We start from the raw sequence: 24,315 nt of genomic DNA, 5'->3' as shown, positions 1-24,315 counted from the left end.
TCTTAATGTAGTTACTATCTTTTGACTGCCATTGAAGCGATTAATTTGAAAACTCCGGTTATTAGAATACTGTCTCAATACCCTACTCATACTTGATTTAGAACATTTCAATTCCTTAGCTATAAACTGTTGAGTTTGGCCTTCTTTGTGTAAAGACACTATATGAAACTTCTTAGCTTCCAATATGTCACTTGTTCGACCCTTGATTAGCAAATGATTAACTGAAATCCATGAGAAAACTACTCCTCATACACGAGTCAGTTCTGAAGCTACTGAAATATATCTCTTTCTATGCTCTCCCTAAAACCAATCAGAAAAATTATTCAAATTGTGTGAATGTTTTCAAATAACAGTTTTCTTGTCACCAAAGTAATCCTCACCGGCATGGAAACACATTCACCACACTACTTTGAACTACCATTCCCTAATTAAACCCTGGCTTTCCAAAAGATGTGCCAAGGCTGTACAAATGAAAAACCAAACAAATCGTAACTGGCTCAAATCAAGAACCCCATCCTCCTTTAGAGCTTATACTGAAGTCACTGCCATCCAACTACTGCCCTATCTTGCTTACCTTAGTCTTGTCTAAAGTAATGGAAAAAATAATCGATTCCCAACTCCTACACTACATTGAAGGCACCAACCTAATAAACGACTGCCAGTATGCAATGTAGATCAACAGGAGATCTGCTCACATATGTCACCCATCTCTGGACAAATGACATGGAGAAGTTTGGCAAATTTCAAGTGGTTGCACTTGATATTTCCAATACTTTTGACCAGGTGTGGCAAAAAGGCTTACTAAGCAAACTAGCATCATTTGATCTGTCTCAAGACTTCTGTAGTTCAATTGCCAGCTTTCTGTCTGGATGCACACTGTGTGTGATGGTAGATGGTTCCTTATCCTCTCAACATTCAACTAATCCCGGGGGTCCACAAGGTTCTATCCTCTCACCAACTATCTTCCTACTATATATCAATGACCTACTTCAGTTGACCTTCAACCCAATACACAGTTTTGCAGACGACAGTACATTGCACTCCTCCCTTTCATTTGATAAATCTTACTTTACACAACTCACCTGAACCTACAGAACATCAACAACCACCGCTCTCAATTCTGATCTCTGAGCCATTCTCCAATGGGGTTCACATAACCTCATTAATTTCAATGCCAATAAAACCCAGTTCTCTCCTATTTCTCATTAAAAAAAAAAAAAAAAAAAAAAAAGAACCATCTTTTCCCAGTATTCTTTTTGACAATACCCAAATTTCCAGACAATCTGAGATTTCTCTTCTTGGTATTAACCTGACATCAAACCTCTCTCGGCATAAACACATCACAACCGTTGCATCCTCAGCTTCAAAACAAACCAGGATTTCTCTTTCGCTGAAGACTTTGCTTCATCTCTGAACAGCTGTTAACATTATGCAAATCATAAATCTTCCCAGTTATTGAATACTGCTCTCACATATAGGGTGGTGTCCCTAAAGGTTCCCTCAAAATGCCTGACTCAATACAGAGGAGAGCAATTTGACTTATTAACGACCCATCTCTTACCTACTCACCCCCCCTCCCACTTTTGCACAGATGCTTGGTTTCTGCAATATTCTACAAATATTTCCATGGAAATGCTCATCTGAAATATCATCAATAATTCCCCCACTTAGTACTAAGTTCATTGGAACACATGCATCTGCTGCTCAACATCTCTTCACAGTGCACCTCGAAACAAACAGAACAAGTTTTTCCTCTTCCTTCATCCCTGCAACTGCTGTATTGTGGAATAGTCTTCCCCCTGTTGTGTTTCCCAAGGAATACATTATATAGTCTTTCAAATCAAATGTAAACAAGTTCCTCCTTTCCCAACCCACTACCCAGATACAGTACTAATGTACTATAGGTTGATCCACCAACCTCTTGTGTATGGGCTCAACATAAAAAAAATTTATATTAGATTTTATGTGTTTACATTATATAATCTACAAAGTACATAGATTTAGATTATTCTAATTCATATCTGGTAATAATTATTTTCTATGAAATTAGAATTGCAAATCATTCAACACATTTTCTTTGATTATTCTAATTTTTTGATTCGGAGGTGTATAACTAAAAACTTTAACAGTACATTCTCCAGTCAACTCAACCTTTGGCCAAGACACAAGCTATATCTGACTCAAATCTTGTGATTCATATTTTGAATGCAGTTAAATGATCTCTTTTAACATTGGACATGATATTATTATTATTATGTGACTCCTTCAGGGAGTCGAAAGACTCAATGAGGGAGGGCACTTACTCTACAACTGTCTCCACCACTCAATCCACCAAGTACAACAAACTGCAACTACACCAATGCCATTTTAGAATCCTCCATAGTGCAATTGGAAGAGCAGCAGGATGGTGTACCCTTCAGTGAAAAAGGCCTAAGTTCGATTCTCGTAATGATGGGAGGAATCTTTATATTGACTTTTTCAATTGAAGGTGAGTTAGCCGATCTCATACGGAGATAGCAGGGTTTTTTCTCCCAGAAACTCTGGTTTTTCATCCCGCACACACAGACAAATCAGCCCTTCAGAACACATGAAATTATAGACAAAAAAATACTAGTTGTGGTGGCGGTGGGCAGTAGATGGCGTTGATTTAGATGATTGGTAGTAGAGGTTCGGTGTAATGGTGAAGATGGAGAGTTGTACAGTAGGTGTCCTCCCACGATGAGTCTACGGACTCCTTGGAGGTGTCACAAATAATAATAATTCACCACCACTAATATTTTCAAAGACAATCACAAACATCCATACCCACGGTGGAGTCGAACCCGTAACCTTTTGGCTGGAGAGCGGATACACTAACCACTTGGCTAACCAGGCCTGCTGAAGTTTTAACAAATTCAATTTTTATGCACATATTATTAAGCATACAATATATCTAGTTTGCATGTTCCTGTTTTATTTTGCTAAAAATGTATTATAATGTGGCTTCAATAGCAATACTTCCATTCCCCCCTCCACACACACACAACCTCAAATTCTCCAAGCAGAGATGAGAAAGCCTCCTGGAGTGTAAATTATAGGTTCAGGCTTATGTGCTATCTGATAGCCAGCCTGCAGAATGCTTTATTATGTTGAAGAGAATTTTGGGTGTTGATGGACACCCAAAATTCTCTTCGACATAATAAAGTTCTCTTCATCAACAAATATGAAGCATCATGTGAAACATCAACGACACTGCATAAAAAGCTGAATGCATGGAAGGGACAAAAGATATGGATATTATGTTGTAAAAAAATAAACCAATTTAAGTTACATTCACTGAAAAGTGATTGCAGACTAATTAGTTCTAAATCCCACTTCTTTTTCAACTAAACTTATTTTCCCTTATGCACAAAAAAGGAGTGATCATCACCCTATTCTTTCAGAAGTGGAATGACAATAAGTTTTGTATTCTGAATTGCTTTTTTGCTAATTCTGTATAAAATCACTACAATGAATAATATGAATACTAACCACCTTCAGCAACAAAACTGTACTTGCCTCACTGATTACTAATTTCTTCTTTATCTGCAATATATTTTACAATATCCTGAGGTCGAAGAAGTTTCTCGGCATCAGTATCAGGAATTTCAAATCCTAACAGAAAGGGAAAAAAAATAAATAAGTGCGTAGCAAAACAATACCTGATAAAATAAAAATGTAGCTTAACTCTTCCAGGAAAAGATGATATAAAATAAATAGTCATAATAAGACAGACAAATTAGACGATATTTTTTTTAGACACCTAACTTTAACAATAACATAAAAAATAAAACAAATGACGAGCATTGCTTTTTTAAACCCATTCTTACGTTTTCATAAAATTTCCATGACTTCAAAAACATCAAATTCTATCCAAAATAAAATCATGCTCATTTAACACTAAATTTTATAATCATCTGAAAAGTTTATGTGCAGTCTCTGTAAGTGACTGCTAAATGATACAAACGTACGAGTCGACTCAATCGTATTTTCGACAATAAAAGAAAAATGGTTGATAACAACATAACAATGAAAGATTACACAGAGCATTTTCCTAATAATTATGAAATATGAAGGAATTTAGGATAACTGATGATAAATGAATTATAAATAATGAAAAGACCAAACTGATTAAACATTTAACCAATTTCATGACAAAGATTTAAGAAAGCTGAAATTAGTTTCTTGATCATCTCTCCTCTTTGAAATTCATATCCACAGCTTTCCTGGGCTTTTCATTCTCAAGATGTGGCCTACTCATCATAACATTCTCACTGACACAACTAACATCCTTATTCCAATCTGTGTTCTTATTTTTTTTCATTCCCAAACTTCTGCATTCAATTAGCTCAGTGGTCGCCAAAGGGGTCGATATGACATTGTTAGGGGTCGATTCAGGCTCAGGGTTCAACAGAAAAATATAAGACATCATTGTATGGGTAATATTTAATTCGGTTAACTTGGATTACCTCCATGACAAAAGACATGGAGGTAATGACAACGCAATTAAGAGTGAATCGTGGGATCAGTACCTCCATCTTACAGGTCCAGGAATAGGACCTGTAAGATGGAGTAAGGTCATGAAAATAGTTACTGAGGCCAATCAAGTAGGCCAAAATTACGTATTTACCAATAAACGGATGTTTATTGGTAAATACGTAATTTTGCAATCTCACTCCCACTGCGCCGGCCGGCGCAGTGGGAGCGAGATTGCAACACTTGCGTGGTTCTTATTTACTGATACAAGTATTCGATCCCAGTCTCATTTTTGCACATCGACATACAAGTGAGTGTTAATGTTCTAAAATTCATCAACATACATATTATAATTCAATCGTTATTCATTCATGAACTAAACTTCTCTATGTTGAACTTCTCTAGTGATATTACTGGTAGTAATACCAGTAATATCACTAGTAATACAAGCGATATTACTGGTGATAGTAATAATAGTAGTAATAGTAATATAATAATACAGGGCGTCCCAAAATTCACGCAAGATTTAAATTTAGCACCATTTATGCGGTAAAGTGGTGCCAACGAGTAAAAAAAAAAAAAGACAGCGTGACAGCTGACAGTTCAGGGTTATTAAAAATGGAGCGCTACACGAAAGAACAACGCATTTTCATTGTTGAGCAATATTTTAAAAATAATGAAGGTTTGGCAGCTACAGTTCGCAATTTTCGTACAAAATATGGTCGGAATAGTCATTTAACTTTAACTGTGAAAAGATTAATTAAAAAATTCAAGGAAACCGGATCAATTAGTGATCTTACACACTCTGGCCGTCCTTCAACAAGTCGTTCAACAGAAAACATCGAAGTAGTTCATGAGAGTGTTGCTGAGAGTCCAGGAACATCAATTCGGCACTGTGGTCTTGAATTGGGCATTTCGAGAAGCTCTCTACAGCGTTTTCTCACGAAAGATTTGCATCTTTATGCTTACAAAGTTCAAATGACTCAAGAACTGAAGCCTACAGACCACACACGGTGAAGAGAGTTCGTTGAATGGACTATGGAACAACAACAAGTGGATGCTTATTTTTCGAACAAAATCATCTTCAGCGATGAGGCTCATTTTCATCTTGATGGCTTCGTTAATCGACAAAATTGTTGCATTTGGGGTTCAGAAAATCCGCGAGTGATTGTTGAGAAACAAATGCATCCACAACGTGTCACTTTGGTGCAGATTTTGGGCTGAAGGCATCATCAATCCATTCTTCTTCGAAAATGCGGCTGGTAAGGCAATAACAGTTAATGGTGCTCGCTATCACGACATGATAATCCACTTTTTTGTGCCTAAATTGCAAGATATGGATGTGGACGACACGAGGTTTCAACAAGGTGCCACATGCCATACAGCCTGAGAAACAATTCAATTACTGCATGAGTCATTTCCTGGTTGTGTAATTTCCCGTTTTGGTGATCAGAATTGGCCGCTCAGATCATGTGACTTAATGCCATTGGACTTTTTTCTTTGGGGTTTTTTGAAGTCTAAGGTTTATGCCAACAAGCCCACGACCACCCACGCCTTGAAGGAGGAAATTGATTGAGCGCTGTATCAACGAAATTCAGCCACATTTATGCAAAACGGTCATGGAAAATTTCGACAAAAGTGTGCGTATGTGCCAACAAAGCCGTGGAGGCCATTTACCTGATATGCCATTCCATGCATAACCCTATACTGTATACTTTATCAATAAGAAATTACAATTTTTAATTAAAAACCTGTGTTTTCTATCAAAATTATTTCTTGCGTGAATTTTGGGACACCCTTTATATACTATATTATACATACAATAAACATTAACTATAAAATAAACAATCTAAAAACTCACATAAGCATCTTTTTTTGCTTGTCCTATTATAATTACATAATAGCAAAATATAGGGAGTTGATAACAAGTCAAGAAACTCTTGAAGGGGTCGAAGGGCAAATAACTTTGGCGACCCCTGAATTAACAGGTCTTCTTTCGTATATTCTTCTTTTTTGTATATTCACCTCTGCAATCTGTTGGACTACAAACCCTACTGGATAACTTACAGATCTCTATTTGTAATCTAATGACTCACTTATGCCGATATTCTTGCACATACTTAATAAATCTGAACCAAAGAGCAGGCAATCATCCTTTCATCAATCATTTTCATAATTATGCACATTTGTATCATTAACGGTCATTGGTGCTTAGTTTCTCTTACACATGGATTCTCAAAATTTCTACCATCATAATCTAGTTTCCTTGAGTCTTCATATTTGGTCTTATACCAATTATTTAAAAGACTTAAATGAAATATACATGATATTTGAAAATAAATTTTCAAATAGCAATAATCACTGAAAGAAAAAAAGAAATACAAGAACTGAAAATTTTAATGTAATATATAGTAGAATTGACAGAAGAGCACAAGCAGGTGTCATGATTTAGATTCATAATTTCCTTTCGAAACATTTAAAATATTATATTATAAATTATGGCATGAACAAATAATAGAAACTATGATAAAAATGGACAAAGATTATTTAACAATAATTGGTTTATATGTCCAAGAGGAAGGAAGAGAAGAAGATAATATTGAATTTTATAATCAATCACAAAATACATATAATAAATAAAAATGTGAATTAAGTAATATTAGCAGGAGACAAATGTATCATCAATTTCCTGATATGTATCCTCATGGGGCAAACAGGATATGATAGTACTACAGGACAAACTTACATTATTGCTAACTTCCTATCTACAATTTTCCTCCAAATAAATCTATTACCTGTCAAGAACCCAACGTTATCAGATCTTATATTTCTATCTTCTAAGGCACTTTTTACTGTATCAATCCACTTATATCTTGGTCTTTTTTCTGCAAACCTGGCAGAGAACACTTGTTTTGCTAATCTTTCCATTCCCATTCTGATTAAGTGACAAAACCACTTGAGATTAGCTCTGCTAACACATTCCTCTATGCTAGTAATGTCAAGTTCTTTCCTAATATCCTCATTTTTAATATGATATTGCCACCGATGCCCCTAATCTTTCTCAGGACTCATATCTGTGGTCTCTAGTCTTTGGTCATGTCTTTTATTTTTAACCCCCAGCTCTCAGATCCACAAGTTAAAATTGGTTTGAACACTGTCTTGTATACAATTAATTTCATTCTTATTCCATATAAATTTATTCAGTTGACTTCATACCAAAATACAAGGTTAATCTTCTTGAATGGCAGTCAGTCTCATGTAGAATAATATGGGAAAATATGAGAATGGGGAACTGGACAATGAGACTTATTTGTGCCTATGGTCCCACAGAAGGTTCTACTAAGGTAGAAGGGGAGGAATTTTTTTGAGGCTATAGAAAAAGCAACTGACACAATGAAAAAGGAAAAGTTGGTCCTTGTTGGGGATCTAAATAGCAGAGTAGGAAATGATTGTGAGACATAGAAAAAAATATCTTGGGAAAATTTGGAGAAAAGAGCAAAGCTAATAATAATGGCAAATATCTGTTGGATTTCTGCTCAGGCCATGGACTGGTTATTACTAACACCATGTTCCAACATAAAAATGTGCACAAATTCACATGGAGAGAAGAGGCAAGGAATAAGAAGTCTCACTGACTATGTTATTGTAAATAGTGATGTTTTCTTCCAGGTGCAGAACACCAGAGTGTACAGAGGATTTGAAATTGGAAGTGATTACTATTTAGTCTTGCACAGGATAAAATTGATTTTCATATTGAAAAGAATATCATGTAAGAAAGTTTTAAAGCAAATCAAGGTTGAGGCTCTCAGATGTGAACTGTAGACTAAAATACACAAAGATTATTGAAGAAAAAATGAGGGAGTTTGAGAACAGGAATCAAACCTTGGAGATTCAGTGGCAAGCCTTGAAGAAAACCCTGATTGATTCAGCTAGAGAGGCATGTGGTGAAGTTGTCTGCAAGGATAGAAAAATTAGAACTCCATGGTGGACACAGGAAGTTAAAGAGGCAGTGAAGGAAAAGAAGAAAGCATATCAAAAGTTCCTGACAAATAAGTCAGCTTGTGCTCTTAGAGAATACAGAGACAAATGCAAGAATGCTAAACACTGTGTAAAACTAGCTAAACAAAAGTCATGGGAGGACTTTGGCAAGAATATCGAAAATAAATATCACGAAGGTGGCAAAATATTCTGGAGGTTGTTGAAGAAGCTTAGGAATGGAGGAAAGAGTGCTGTGAAAGGAGTTAGAGATGATGAAGGTGACATGAAAATGGAAGAAAAAATATCCTTGAAGTATGGAGTAATTACTTTGAAAAACTGCTAAATGAAACAAGCAGTGATGACAGCACAGTGGTAAAAAACACACCAGGCATGCAGTCAGGAATACATATCCATACTTGAAGTAGAAAAAGCCATCAAAGGCTTAAAGTGTGGAAAGGCAGCAGGAGTAGATGATATTCAACCAGAAATGCTGAGTATAGTGGTATAAAAGTCTTACAATGGCTGCACTGCATAGTTCAGAAAGCCTGGACAGAGGGATGAATTCCCAATGATTAGAGTAGAGCTCTAATAGTACCCATATATAAAAAGGGAAATAAAACGGAATGTAAGAATTACAGAGGTATTTCCCTACTGAGTGTTCCTGACAAGATCTATGCAAGTATACTTGAGAAACGATTGAGAAGAATTGTGGAAGAAAAGCTTGGTGAAGAACAAGCTGGATTCAGGCCAAACAGAGGCTGACTGGATCAGATCTTCACTTTACGACAAATAGTCGAGAAAGCATGGGGATATAACAAAGATCTGTATTTAAGTTTTGTCGATTTGGAAAATCATATGACAAGGTGCCAAGAGAGAAGCTATTTAATACGCTACAGTTATATAGTGTCAATGGAGCATTATATCAAGCAATACTTAGTCTTTATTTGAGTTGTAAGTCAGTAGTTAGAATTGAAGGAAGTATAGGAAGATGGGTTAATGTTAAATCTGGTGTGAGACAAGGATGTACATTATCCCCTCTGTTATTCATTACCTAATTTAAAATTGGAGATGTTAATGTCAGCTCTTTGCTTTATGCGGACAATGTTATACTTCTAAATAAATGCGCTACAAGTCTGCAAGATTCTCTGACTAAATTGAATAACTGTTGTAATAGATATGGTATGAAGGTCAGCAATAAAAAGACAAAGACAATGAAAATAGGCAGAATCATTGAAAATGTCAACTGTGTTGTGAATGGAGATCCTGTGGAACAAGTAAAACATTTCAGCTACTTAGGCACGATTTTTAGTGAAGATGGTAAATTAAATATAGAAATAGACAACAGAATCAGCAAAGCTGGTATGGTGGGAAGTCAATTGAATAAATTCATGTGAAATAAGAGAGAAATTAGTTGGAACACTAAATTAGCTGTTCAAACCAGTGATATAATCGGTGTTTAAACCAGTTTTAACTTATGGATCTGAGAGCTGGGTCAGAAGTAAAACACTTGACCAAAGACTAGAGACTGCAGATATGAGAGTACTGAGAAAGATTAGAGACATGAACAGATGGTATCAATGGCAATATCATTAAAAACGAGGATATTGGAAAGAACTTGACATTGTCAGCATCCAGGAATGCATTAGCAGAGCTAATTTCACGTGGTATGGTCACTTAAACAGAATGGGCGAAGAAAGATTAGCAAAACAAGTGTTCTCTGCCAGGTTGGCAGGAAAACGACCCAGAGGAAGACGAAGATATAGTTGGATTGATACGGTACAAAGTGCCTTAGACAATAGAAATATAAGATCTGATAATGTCGGAGTCTTAACAAGTAACAGACTGAATTGGAGGAAAATTGTAGATAGGAAGTTAGTAATGATGAAATTTTTTTCATGTAGTACTATCATATCCTGTACACCCCTTGAGGGTACATGGCAGGAATTTGATGATGATGACTTCATACCAGCTTTATTATTTCTGTTGTCTATTTCCTGATTTAATTTGCCATCTTCATTAAAAATCATGCCAAGTAGTTGAAATGTTTCACTTGATCTATAGGTTCTTCTTTCATAACAGTCGACATTTTCATTGCTTCTGCCTATTTTCATTCTCTTGTTATTGTTGACCTTCATACCAAATCTATTATAACAGTTATTCAATTCATTCAAGGAATCTTGTAGACCATCTCCAATTTTAATATCAATTTTAATACTGCTTTCCTTCATGTGATCCATATAGATAATAAATAAGAAAGGGGAAAATGTACACCCTTGTCTGAGACCAGATTTAACATAAAACCATCTTCCTGTACTTCAATTCTAACTGCTGACTTACAACTCAAATAGACTAAGTATTGCTTGATATAATGCTCTACTGACACCATACAATTTTAGTGTTTTAAATTGCTTTTCTCTTGTCACCTTGTCATATGCCTTTTCCAGATATACAAAACTTAAATATAGATCTTTGTTATATGCCCATCATAAAGTGAAAAGTTGATTCTCACAGCCTCTATTTGGCCTGTATTCAGATTGTTCTTCACCAAGCTTCCTTTCTACAATCCTTCTCAATCATCTCTCAAGTATATTTGTGCAATTATACTTTCTCAAGTATTTTAGCAGGAACACTGAGTAGGGGAAATAATACTGTAATTTTTACATTTAGTTTCATTTCCCTTTTTATATATGGGTACTACTATGAGAGCTCAACTCCAATGATCTGGAATTCATCCCTCTTCCATGCCTTCTGAACTATGCAGTGCATCCACTAAGAATTTTATACCTCCATACTTGGCATTTCTAGTCAAATATCATCTACTGCTGCTGCCTTTCCACATTTCAGGCTTTTGATGGCTTTCTACTTCAAGTATGGATATGTATTCCTGATTGTATGCCTGTTGAGTGTTTTTTACTACTGTGCTGTCACTGATTGTTTCATTTAGCAATTTTTCGAAATAACTACTCCATACATAAAGGATATCTTTTTCACCAGTTTTCATTTCACCTTTATCATCTCTAATTCCTTTTACAGCACTCCACTCTTTCCTCCATTTCTGAGCTTTTTCAAAGCCTCCAGATTATTTTGCCACCTTCTTGATATTTATTTTCTATGTTCTTACCAAAGTCTTCCCATGACTTTTGTTTAGCTAGTTTTACAGTGTTTTACATTTGTCTCTGTATTCTCTAAGAGCACAAGCTGACTTTTTTGACAGGAACTTTTGATATGTTTCCTTCTTTTTCCTTCACTGCTTCTTTAACCTCTTGTGTCCACCATGGACTTCTGATTTTTAAATCTTTGCAGACAACCTCATCACATGCCACTCTGGCTGAATCAGTCAATGTTTTCTTCAGAGCTTGCTAATGAATATTCAAGGTTTGGTTACTGTTCTCAAACGCTTTCATTTTTTTTGAAGGATGTTTGTGTATTTTAGTCTGCAGTTCACATCTGAGAGTTGCTCAACTTTCAATCTCTTTAAAACTTTCTTACATGTTCTTCTTTTCAATATGAAATTCAATTTTATCCTGCTCAAGACTTAATGGTGATCAGTTGCAATTTCAAATCCTCTGTGCACTCTAGTGTCCTGCACCATTCATAAAACATCACTATCAACAATAACATAGTCAATGAGACTTTTCTTATTCCTTGCCTCTTCTCTCCATGTGAATTTGTGCACATTTCTATGTTGGAACATAGTGTTAGTAATAACCAGTCCATGTCCTGAGCAGAAATCCAAGGTATTTGCCATTATTATAAGCTTTACTTTTCTCCAAATTTTCCCAAAATATTTTTATATGCCTGACCATCATTTCCTACTCTGCTGTTTAGATCCCCAACAAGGACCAACTTTTCCTTTTTCATTGAGTCAGTTGCTTTCTCTGAAACCACAAAAAATTCCTCCACTTCTACCTTAGCAGAACCTTCTGTGGGTTCTTTTGCAAAAACTACACGTCAAGGTAATGGTCACCGTTTTTTTTTGACACTGCTGGAATTATCCACCACCTATTTGTTCCTCAGGGTACCGTAGTGAATGGTCAGTATTATATAGGAGTATGCAATGTCTGTACACCTGCATGCAACATATCAGGAAAGAACTGTTCCACAACAATGCACCTGCATACTGTTTGTGTGATCAAACCCCCCCCCCACGCTATTTGCCAGATTTGGCTCCCACAGACTTTATCCTCTTCCCAAAGATGAAGTGTGCTTTGAAAGGGGAGCATTTCAGTGACATTGAGGACACCCAACGTGATGTGACCAGATACTGAAGGAGATTCCCATTCAGATGTTCCACCGTGCCTTCAAACACCTGTACGACAGATGTAAACAGTGTGTTGTTGTTGGAAGGAGATTATTTTGAATCTGTAATTGACAATTCCAAATATAGTTCTTTGTTTTGATATAATAATTGTTGTCTCACTACTTAACTGTATATGTATATGACAAAATTGAAGAAAATTAAGGGAGTGAACAGATGCTATCAAAGGCAGGAACATATTAAAAATGAGAATAGTAAAAGGAACTTATTAGCATACATTCTTGAATGTGAGAGCAGTGCTAAGCTAAAGTGGAATCAATTCTTTAATTAAAAGAAAACCAGTTTGTTAATTTGTCTGCAAAAGTTATTTATATAGAGAGGTTTTTAAGATATTTGTCAAATTAACTTAAAATGCAAGACTTAAAACTATTTTCTCCCTACCTTAATAAAGACAAGGTCCACATAAAAAACAAAATTAACCATCCTTTAAACAAAAGAGCAATCAATTGATTCACATGTAACATTCTTAAAATCATTTAAGCTATGTGAGAGAGTCAACTTTCAACAAACCACCATTACAACAACACACTTCCTATAACTACTAAAAATCTCATATGAAATTCTATAGATACAATGCTATTCTAAATATAGTATCCTGTACATATGAGAACATTAATGATGTGTTTATATATAAACATATGTATGGACACACACACACACACGTGTGTGTGTGTGTGTGTGTGTGTGTACTACATGTTAATAAAATATATAAAAAGAAAACTTAAACTTGAGGTTCTTTCCCCAGGGAAAGAACCTGTAAACTTAAGGGAAAATATTAGATGGCTTAACCAATAAAAGGTCAAATGTTGCAAGTCATCAACGATTATGAATATATAGTCACAGAGACACCTTTACAAATTAACAAAAAGTGATCAAAACTACAGACCTATATGCAAGTTTAGCAAAGAATTACGGGAGTGAACAGATTATATGAATCAGTGTTTGAACTGATTCATATCATCTGTTTTATCATTATTTTTATCATCATTTCAATTTTCCTCCAGCATGAATGTCTATAATAAATAAAATAAAAACTAGGTGGTCAATTATTTTTGTTGGTGTTGACAACACTTATTTAATGGAGGGCTGAAGTCAGTGGTGAGCTATAAGGGGCTCGCTCGAGCCCCTTGTTAAATTTTTCTCAAATTTGCGAGTCCCTTGTTCTTCTAGTTTGCTTTTTTATTTTTTCAAACAAAAAAAAAATTTTTTTTTGAAACATATTAAGCAACAAACTCATACGGTAACCTAACAAAAATTAGTCTATTCGGCAGTGTATAGATTATTTGGAATTATTGTTTACACTCCTCTATAACGAATGCGCCCAAGTTTGAAAATAAAATAAGCACATGCGCTATCTTTACCCTTCTCGTATGGTAAAACCAGTAGCCAATCAAATGTTTTATAAAAGATTTCAATCTTATGATATTTTGATAGTTAAAAAATATTTTTCTTATGTAAGATAAATTAACACAGTTGATTGTGTGCAAATATTTCATGTTTAGATCATGAAATATTTGTTTAAAAATGATAGCCTTTAGATGTTGATTGGAATTTGTACACAAGATTGAAATACGGCATTTTTTTGCTCGATGATGCGAGCCCTTTGTTAAAATTTCCATAGCTCACCACTGGCTGAGGTTTACCAAATCTGTTTAATTTTGGAAGTACTGTTCCTGGCATATATATTCCTTGCTTACCTACTCATAGCACTAATAAACTAACTATTTGGTATTTCATAAGAATTATTATAAAATAATAAAACACTTTTTTAAATTTTTATTCAAGGGAAAAAATTAAATGCAAAGATTTAGAATTTGAGTGCTTTATAGATAAACAGAACCGTAGAAAAGAAAAACCTGGCTATCTATGTACATGTTTACTAGTTCCATTCCATTTTGTTTTTCTTTTCTACATTTCTCTTTATCTATAAAGCACACTTAAATTCTAAATATTTACATTTAATTTTTTCCCTTGAATAAAAAAATTTTTTAAAAATGTTTCATTTTATAATAACCTTTATGAAATATCAAAGAGTTATGGTTTATTAGTGATGATATGAGTAGGTAAGCAAGGAATAGATAAGCAAGAAACAGTACTTCCAAGAAGAAATAGATTTGGTAAGCCACTTCAGCCCTCCATTAAATAATTGCCAACACCAACAAAACTAATTGACCACCTAGTTTTTATTTTATTTATTATAGACATTCATGCTAGAGTGAAATTGAAATGATGATAATATAGATGATAAAAATAATGATAAAACAGATGATATGAATCAGTGCAGACACTGATTCATATCATCTGTTCACTCCCCTAATTCTTTGCTAAACTTGCATACTGGTTTGTAGTTTTGATCTTTTTTTTTGTTAATTTTTAAAGGTGTCTGCGACTATATATTCATAATTTTTCATGACCTGCAATATTTGTCCTTTTATTGGTTAAGCCATCTAATATTTCCCACAAAGTTTACAGGTTCTTTCCATGGGGAAAGAACCTGAAGTTTATGTTTTCTTTTTATATATTTTATTAAAATGTATATGTCTATATACATACATAATATATTTATATATAAACATATCAATGTCCTTGTATATATACCCTCAAGGGATGTTCAGGATACTATAACTCTGTATGACAGCCCTACATGATTAAGTTTACTTTATTATGAGTCTTCTATCAATAATTTTCCTCCAAATTAGTCCACTGCTTGTCAACACTCCAATATTGTCATATTTAACATTTCTGACTGAATCAATCCACCTAGACATTGGTCTACCTGTGGATCTCTTTTCTGTCATCTTGGTATCAAAGATCACTTTTGTTAACCTTTCCTCATCCATTCTATTTAAGTGTCTATACTACCTTAGATAAATAAGCCCTGCTCACACATTCTTGAATGCTAACAATGTCAAGTTCCTTTCTAATATCATTTTTAATATGATTCTATCATTGATGACATCTGTTCACTCCCCAAACTGATCCCAGAACTCTCATATATGTCATCTCTAGTGTTTGATCAAGTGCTTTATTTCTAACCCAACTCTCAGATCCATAACTTAAAATTGGTCTGGACACCGTCATGTATGCTGTTAGTTTGGTGTTTTGGCTAATTTCTCTCTTATTCCATATAAATTTGTTCAACTGGCTCCCCACCATACCAGCATTGCTTATTCTGTTGTTTATTTCTGAATTTAATTTGTCATCTTCACTTAAAACTGCACCTAAATAGCTGAAATATTTTACTTGTTCTATAGGTTCTCTATGGAGTTCTCCTAAAAAAGTTTTTTTTTTTCCATTAGAGGTCAGGTCAGTAGAATGGTTAATCAAATCACTGTCACTTTGGCATACTGTTTAAATTGTAATGTAGTTTGTCTCTGTGTATGTATGTGTTTGTACACCAAATGACCGTAATATGAAAGTCAAAGTGATTATTCTCGACATAGTAGTAGTCTCCATATCATGTTGGAGGCTTGTAGTAGAACCAGTAGAACTGCTAGGTAGTAGAACTGTGTTCTACTACCTAGCAGGATGTAGGTAGAGTACACAAGGATTCCAATCATTCACGGTGAAGACAGTACACAAATCCAGACAATACGGTAATTCAAAACTATGACTATCTAGGCAACTAAATAGGCTGGCCTTTTTAAAAAGATGCCGGGATACGAGAGTGATACCCAATTGCTTTCTTTTAGTGTTACACGGTGATCAGCATTCATTTTTGAAATTATGGATTCTACAACCGTGTTAAAATAACTTTTTATTATCCCGACATTTCAATCTTCATATTAAGATCATCATCTGGATATAAATATAAATATAAATATACAAGACAAGCTGTGTTACATTTCAAACCGTAAGCTAGAGAAACAATGATTTTATCACATGCTACTCACTGGCATGACCTATAGTGAAAAATAAAATAAAATAAATAAATAATTACATCAAGCTAGATTTAATTTATGATTACATGAATAAACATTCTTGCTTACAAATAGTTTTCCTTCCAGTAACAGTAATGTCCTATTTCTATTATTACAATTGTTATTTTTGATTTAAAAAAAAAATATATATATATATTTATAAATTACAACATGAATAAATGTTCTTTCTTATAGATTTTTTCTTTAACAGTAATGTCCTATTTTTTAGTTTAAAGTTATTATTTTAGATTTAGGATCCTGGATTTTCTACGGTCCTGTTTATAGCTATTCTTAGAGAGGAAGGATTCGTGGGATGAATATATGCCTTCCATATATATGGGCTTTTTAGACCATCATTATTGTTTAGATTGGGGTGGTTGATAACGATCTCACAAACTTCCTTAAATTTGCATTCATACCATGTTTTGGTGTGATGTAGACAACTAGTGCTTTCCCAGTCAATTCTATGTAAGGTGTTCAAGGGCATGATCAGAAAGGACAGCTTCACCATAATTATTATATTTGATGTGTCGTTTATGTTCTTTTTGTCTGATCGGAATTATGAATCCTGTTTCTCCTATGTATGGTATGTTCGAGATCGCCAACACTCAAGTAGCTGGTAGGTCATTCCCCCTCTTATATCAAAAACACACAACACTTCATAAACATCACCAAAGACATTACATTAGAAAAAGATGATCTATTAGTCAGTTTTGACGTCTCTGCCCTCTTTACGAATGTCCCAATCAATGACACAATTCTTCTTTTACAGAACAAATTTCCTCCAGATATCATGGTGCTCTTTGCGCATTTACGTTCTGGTTATTTTGTATGGCAAAACGCTTTCTACTTTCAAAAAGAAGGCACAGCCAAGGACTCGCCATTATCCCCCTAATTGCCAACTTTTATATGGAACATTTTGAACAACTTGCTTAAGTTCCTCCCCTTTAAAACCCAAAGTCTGGCTTAGATACAATGACGATGTTTTTGCGATCTGGTCTCATGGCCGCCAGACACTAGACACATTCTTTAGCCACCTAAACAAGACACAAACGCATACAGTTCACAATTGAGATTGAAAAACATAACACACAGTCGTTTCTATATACACTTGTCACACGTCTTCGCTCGGGCAATCTTTCCTTCACTGTTTACCAGAAACCGACACATACTGGCCAATATATATACACATAAATTCAAACCCCAACCAACACAAAAACTAGGTGTCATCAATATCCTAAAAAACAGGGCTCTCATGATCTGCTCCAATGAACAGGCACTGAAAAACGAATTTAAAGTGATCAGCAATACTTTTCAAAAAAATGGATACAGCCAAAACACTATTAACAAACTTCTCTACAAGACCGCAGTAAAAAAAAAAAAAAAAAACCAGACTACAGTAAAACTATAACCATTCCCTACATTAAAGGGGCATCAGATAAAATACACAGAGTACTACAAAAATACAACCTCAAAGCCATCTTTAAACCTCCTGCAAAATTAAAAAGCTTACTCAACTCATCCAAAGACCCACTCCCTCTACTGGCTAACCCTGGAGTATACCGTATTTACTGCACCTGCAACATACCATACATAGGGGAAACAGGATTCATAATTCCGATCAGACAAAAAGAACATAAACGACACATCAAATATAATAATTATGGCGAAGTTGTCCTTTCTGATCATGCCCTGAACACCTTATATAGAATTGAGTGGAAAAGCACTAGTTGTCTACATCGCACCAAAACATGGTATGAACGCAAATTTAAGGAAGCTTGTGAGATCGTCATCAACCACCCCAACTAAACAATAATGATGGTCTAAAAATCCCATACGTATGGAAGGCATATATTCGTACCACGAATCATTCCTCTCTAAGAACAGCTAAAAACAGGACTGTAGAAAATCCAGGATCCTAAATCTAAAATAATAACTTTAATACTAAAAAATAAGACATTACTGTTAAAGAAAAAATCTATAAGAAAGAATGTTTATTCATGATGTAATTTATAAATATATATTTTTTTTTTAAATCAAAAATAACAATTGTAATAATAGAAATAGGACCTCACTGTTACTGGAAAGAAAACTATTTGTAAGCAAGAATGTTTATTCATGTAATCATAAATTAAATCTAGCTTGATGTAATTATTTATTTATTTATTTTCACTATAGGTCATGCCAGTGAGTAGCATGTGATCAAATCATTGTTTCTCTAGCTTACGGTTTGAAATGTAATGCAGCTTGTCTTGTATATTATGTATGCTCCAGATGATGATCTTGATATGAAGATCGAAACGTCAGGATAATAAAAAGCGTTATTTTAACACGGTTGTAGAATCCAGCATTTCAAAAATGGATACCCAGCTGTGTTAAACTAAAGATCAACTTTCATTCCAAAAAAAGCCTCCACATATATAACCGTGCCAGCTTTGCACTACTGCGGGAACAAATCGCCGCTACTTGTCCCACCCTCTCAGTGATGAACGCTGCCAGAGGTTCCTTACAATCAGAGCTCTCCGCTGTACTTAACCCTGAAATTTGGTCTATTCTCTCTGGCATCTCAGAAGCTTCTGCCAAAAAAGAATTTCAAAAAATAAAAAAATAAACATATCAAGAAACATAACCTGTGTAAAAACAATCTGCAACTGCAAATTCAACTACTCCAGACAAAAGTTAACCTATCTTCCAAAAGGCTCAACAACAATGCCATCAGTGTCCTAAGCCTCGGCCACAATTTTGCAGTCACTCAGAAAAAAGTACCGGTGCTTGATGTAATGTTTAACATCGAACGAGGGATCTGTCGCTTAGCACCAGAGATAGCAAATAACATCAGACTTGACATCGCCAACATCCTCGCCTCCAAAAAGTAATTTATCGTCCACCCAAAGCACTGCTCTCGTGAAATTACAGAAAGAAAGAAGTATCGTTCATCACCAGAGCAGATAATGGTAATGCCACAGTCGTTCTTCATGCCACGGAATACAATCGAAAAATGGAGATTATCCTCCGAGATCGCTCTACCTACATCCCACTAGAACACGACCCCACAAAAACACAAGTTAAAAAACTTACTTAAAGTATCTTCCTGGCCCCAAGACATCACGAAAAAACTCAAACTTTTCTGTCCCCCCCCCTGAATATACGGTTTACCAAAAATCCACAAACCCAATTCTCCACTAAGACCTATAATAGATGCCACTAACGCACCTTGCTACAAACTGTCAAAACAGCTGGCCAACTCTCTGACCCCCCTCACTGGGCTTCCCACATCCTATATATAAAAAAAAAAAAAACTCGACCCATTTTAAAACCCTCATAGAAAATTTAACCTTAAATAACACAGACATATTAGTAAGCTTTGACATCTCCTCATTGTTTACCAATATTCCCTTAATTGATACCTTACCACTCTTAGAAAACGTTTTTTCCTTCTGACATCTTAGATCTCTTTTCCTTTGCCATCAATTCTGGTTATTTTTCTTGGAAGAATAAAATCTACAAGCAGATAGACGGAACCGCCATGGGTCCCCCCTTCTCACCCCCTCTTGCCCAATTTTTATATGGAAGATTTTGAAAAACGAGTCATAGACTCAGCCCCTCTCAAACCTTCTATCTGGCTAAGACATGTAGATGATGTGTTCTCTATTTGACCTCATGGCCCAGACACATTAGCTCCTTCCTCAGTCACCCCAACAGCCTACATCCAAAAATCCAGTTTACAATGGAAAAGAACAATTGTTTACCCTTCTAGGAACACCTTAGTTACACGCCTTCCTAGTGGTACACTTTCCTTCACTGTGTGTATAGAAAACCCACACACACAGGCAGATACATTCACAAACTCTCCCACCACCAACCCGCTCAATAATATGGCATTATTAAAACTCTTACCAAGAGAGCCCACAATCTTTGTTCCAGTGGAACTGCCCTTACAACTGAGCTTGACCACATACACACTTTTCAATGGCTACAGCGATCACAGTATTAAAAAAATTATCAGTTCCTCCCCCATTCCCCGGTCTTCTCTTCAGAAAGAGTTTAGAAATGCCATCACCATACCCTACAGCCGTGGCACATCCGAAAAATTAGCCAAGATTTTAAAAAAAGTACAACTTACACACAGCATTCAAGCCCCACTGCAAACTGGCTACGCTTATCCGTTCTACAAAAGATCAGCTCCTCCCTCTCTCAGTGCCAGGAGTTTATAAAGTACCCTGTTCCTGTAAGCTGGCATATTTTGGACAGACAGACAGGCAGATCAGCAACCATCTGCCTGGAGGAACACAAGTCATACATTTGCAACCATGACTATGGTCAGTCAGGCCTGGCTGACCATGTCTTGGATACAACCCACAGGATCTCATGGGAAAAAACCACCATGCTCCACACACAGCAAATTCAAAAAAGAGAGACTATTCTTAGAATCAGCAGCAGCTCTCAAAAATCAACCAAATCTTAATAAATATGGTTGCATTAAGTTTCCTAAGATTTGGGAAACACTTATCACCAGAGGTCCCACCTTACATTCTAGGCCACCTACAACCGCCCTTAGAGGCCTCCCCACCTAGATAGGACTTTAGTGTTATCCATGTGGTTGGGCTTAGTATTGTGTGGTATTTGTGTATATGTTACATTAGTTTTTTTTGTAATCCCTGAAGATACTGAGACAAAATATAGGATGTAATAAATTCCGTTTTAATCCTTTCTGAGTGCTGTATACAATCCATTAAGCCCCCAACATGATGTCCTCACAGCACTTAAGCCTCTACACACGGATTCTAGTCTCCATAATTTATCAAAAGAAATACTGATCGCCATGTAACATTAAAAAAAAAATAATTATCTTCAGTTTTCATGTCACTTTTATTACTTTGTACCTGCATATCATTCCTACCAGTTAGGGGTCCTCATGAATGGAGCATTACAGGGGAGGGCAGGGTGCCTTGGGTATCATCATCTGCATGGTCTCCAAGGACCCACTGCTGGAGGTCACTCTTATACCACACAGCCCACTGTGTAACATCTAATCCACCATCCACACTACATCTTCTGCTGTCCACTATTTATATATCATAGTCATATGTTCCTGAACGTTTCAACTTTGATATTAATGTCATTGTTTGGAGTACACGCATTTATCAGCTTGTTAATCCAATGATTAATTTTTAGCATGTGTAACTGTGTTGAAGCAAAAATGTAATTAATATGTATGGAGGGGGGGGGGTCTGGACAGTTCTGATAAACACCTAGACAAAAATGATATTAAAGCAACTGATATAACCAGAAGAAAGAACATACAAGGATATAAAAACATAAAAACATGACTTACCTTCCTAACTCTGCCACAAATATGCCTTTCTTGTGATTATATCAGTTGCTTTAATATCATTTTTGTCTAGGTGTTTATCAGAACTGTCCAAACCTCTCTCATATTTGTCTATGAAACAGACTGATAAAATTCATATATTTCATCGATGATATGCAACCTGATGCATGCCCATAAACAATAAACAGCTAATTAGGAGCCTGTGTAGCTCAGTGGAAGTGGTGTTTGCACTCCTCAGCGCTAAACCACCCGAAGATACTGAAGTTCGAGTCTAGTTTCCGACTAGAGGAACCTTTCATAGTGCAGGGTAAAGATGTTAGTAGTGCATAGGATATAGTTAAGGGTCATCTAGAGCATAAGTGGCCAACTTCATTCTATACGAGGGTCAATACGTGATGAGTGGTAGCGTCACAGGCCACACACTTTTAGACAGACCTTAAATAACAATAAACTCTGCATTTTTTCAAGGCAATAGTTATATGTATTGAATTACTATATTTGTTAAATCATTTTACTACTGGGAGAACAATATAAAATATTTGATTGATTTAAATATAAGTTAAATTAAATTTAATTACATATTTCTGTTGTTTTTTTTTTTTTACATGTAACACACAACTTAATGAGAACACTGGGGACGTTCATGTGCGGCAACAAGTTCATCGAAGTCGATTTTCAACGATGACGATATTCATAATAAATTCTGAAGGTGGTCATCAGTCAGTTGGCTTCTTTGTGATGATTTAACCGCCCTCATAGTTGATAAAGTGCATTCACATATGCATATGCTTCCAAACATAGATGCAATTCTCAAGCTTAAATCACTCAATGCAGGATATTTTTTCCTCGGCACCAGTTTCCAAAAGTCAAATGTCTATTTCCACCCTTGACTGGAAAAAGGGGTCCCTTTGAAGGTCACACAACTCCAATTGAATAGTGTCATGCTGCTCTGAAATGTTGCATTTCACTGGGTTGTTAAATAATGTCAGTTGTGGCCGCATGTCACTGAAGTCAGAAAATCGTTCTTATTTTCAGAACGATTTTCTGAAAATCAGAACAATTTTCAGAAAACGTTCAGAAAAACTTAGCACAGAAAACTTGAAGTCAATGTCATGGCTCTCCTCCAACTCCCTGCAGGAAGGGAAATGTACCAAGTTTCCTCTGACTAGGGTGAATTTAAAAACTTTCAGTCAATTTATGAACCCATCTAGGTGTCCAACTAAATCTGAAATTGTTCGGTTATGTCCCTGTAACTTCACGTTGAGTTCATTCATGTGGTGTGTGTGATGTCTGTTAGAAAGGCGAGTAAACTGTTAAAATGAAAATCACATAGTTTTGTGATTAGCTCTTTGTTTGTCTTCTCGTATTCCCTCTAAAAACTGTTTTATTTCCTTTCTCAAAGCATAAAACCGTTTCAAACAGTTCCCTCTGATTAGCCTACGTATCTGTGTACAACACTAAATAGCCATATTCTGCCTCCATTTCTGTTAGAAAAGAAAGAAACTTACGGTATATGTCAAGGCCCGATTTCCGCCCTTAATTAGATTCACACACTTAATTACAATTTTCATAACAACCTCTATCTCCAGAATTTTACCACACAGAGCCTCCTGATGTATAATGCAGTGCAATACAGGACAATTGATTCCAGCCTTCCTTAATAAGTCAACTAAGCCTGTTTGAGTACACACATTGATTTGGCACCATCTGTCACAATAGCTGTGAGATTGTTGATGTCACCAGTACCATTTACAACCTTCATAACTGCATCATAAACGTCATGACCTTTGGTGTGTTATGCAATGACTCTAATGCTAGTAGCTCTTCATTAATAACAAAGTCTTTGGAAACAGTTCGAATGAAAATTAGAAGTTGAGCTGTATCTGTTATGTCAGTTGATTCATCCATAGCCAATGAGAAGTAAGCTGAATCTGTAATAACACTTTTTAATTTATTTAATATGTGAGAACCTATTTCCTTCACTCTTTTTGTTACAGTTTGTTTTGATAGTGGGACGCTTTCAAACTCACTAGCAATTTTATCTTCCCCAAATGCACATGCCATTTTCACAGAACAGTGTTTTAGAAATTCATCATCAGATAATGAATTTTTTGCTTTTGCTATCTCTGTGCTTACAACAAATGATGCCAAGAGTGAGTTTTTTTTTGTACTGATGTTGGTTTAGTAAAAATAGATTTCTGAGCATTAACCTTTCTCTTCAAATTACGTAAATTTTAGCATGTACTTGTCCAACATATTCTTGGTATTTAGGG

At 35.5% G+C, this 24,315-nt stretch overlaps 1 protein-coding gene across 2 annotated transcripts in view; it reads right to left on the bottom strand.

Moving 5' to 3' along the window:
- LOC150097094 (acyl carrier protein, mitochondrial-like) overlaps nucleotides 1-24,315 on the bottom strand; it is an 86,228-nt gene that overhangs the window by 15,675 nt on the left and 46,238 nt on the right. Inside the window, exon 4 of one of the 2 annotated variants that reach the window (XM_090407316.1) lies at nucleotides 3,511-3,633. In XM_090407316.1, the coding sequence (XP_090263442.1) occupies nucleotides 3,539-3,633 (95 nt within the window). In that variant the 3' untranslated portion in view covers nucleotides 3,511-3,538. The remainder of the gene's footprint in view (nucleotides 1-3,510; nucleotides 3,634-24,315) is intronic. The other variant, XM_090407315.1, reaches the window with a different exon arrangement.

The sequence above is a fragment of the Typopeltis vanoorti genome, chromosome 17 (assembly GCF_054136105.1).
Source record: "Typopeltis vanoorti isolate ZY-2024b chromosome 17, IOZ_Tvanoo_1.0, whole genome shotgun sequence".
NCBI lineage: Eukaryota > Metazoa > Arthropoda > Arachnida > Uropygi > Thelyphonidae > Typopeltis > Typopeltis vanoorti.
The sequence above is the reverse complement of the archived record's forward strand: the minus strand, read 5'-3'. Positions and strand labels throughout refer to the sequence as shown.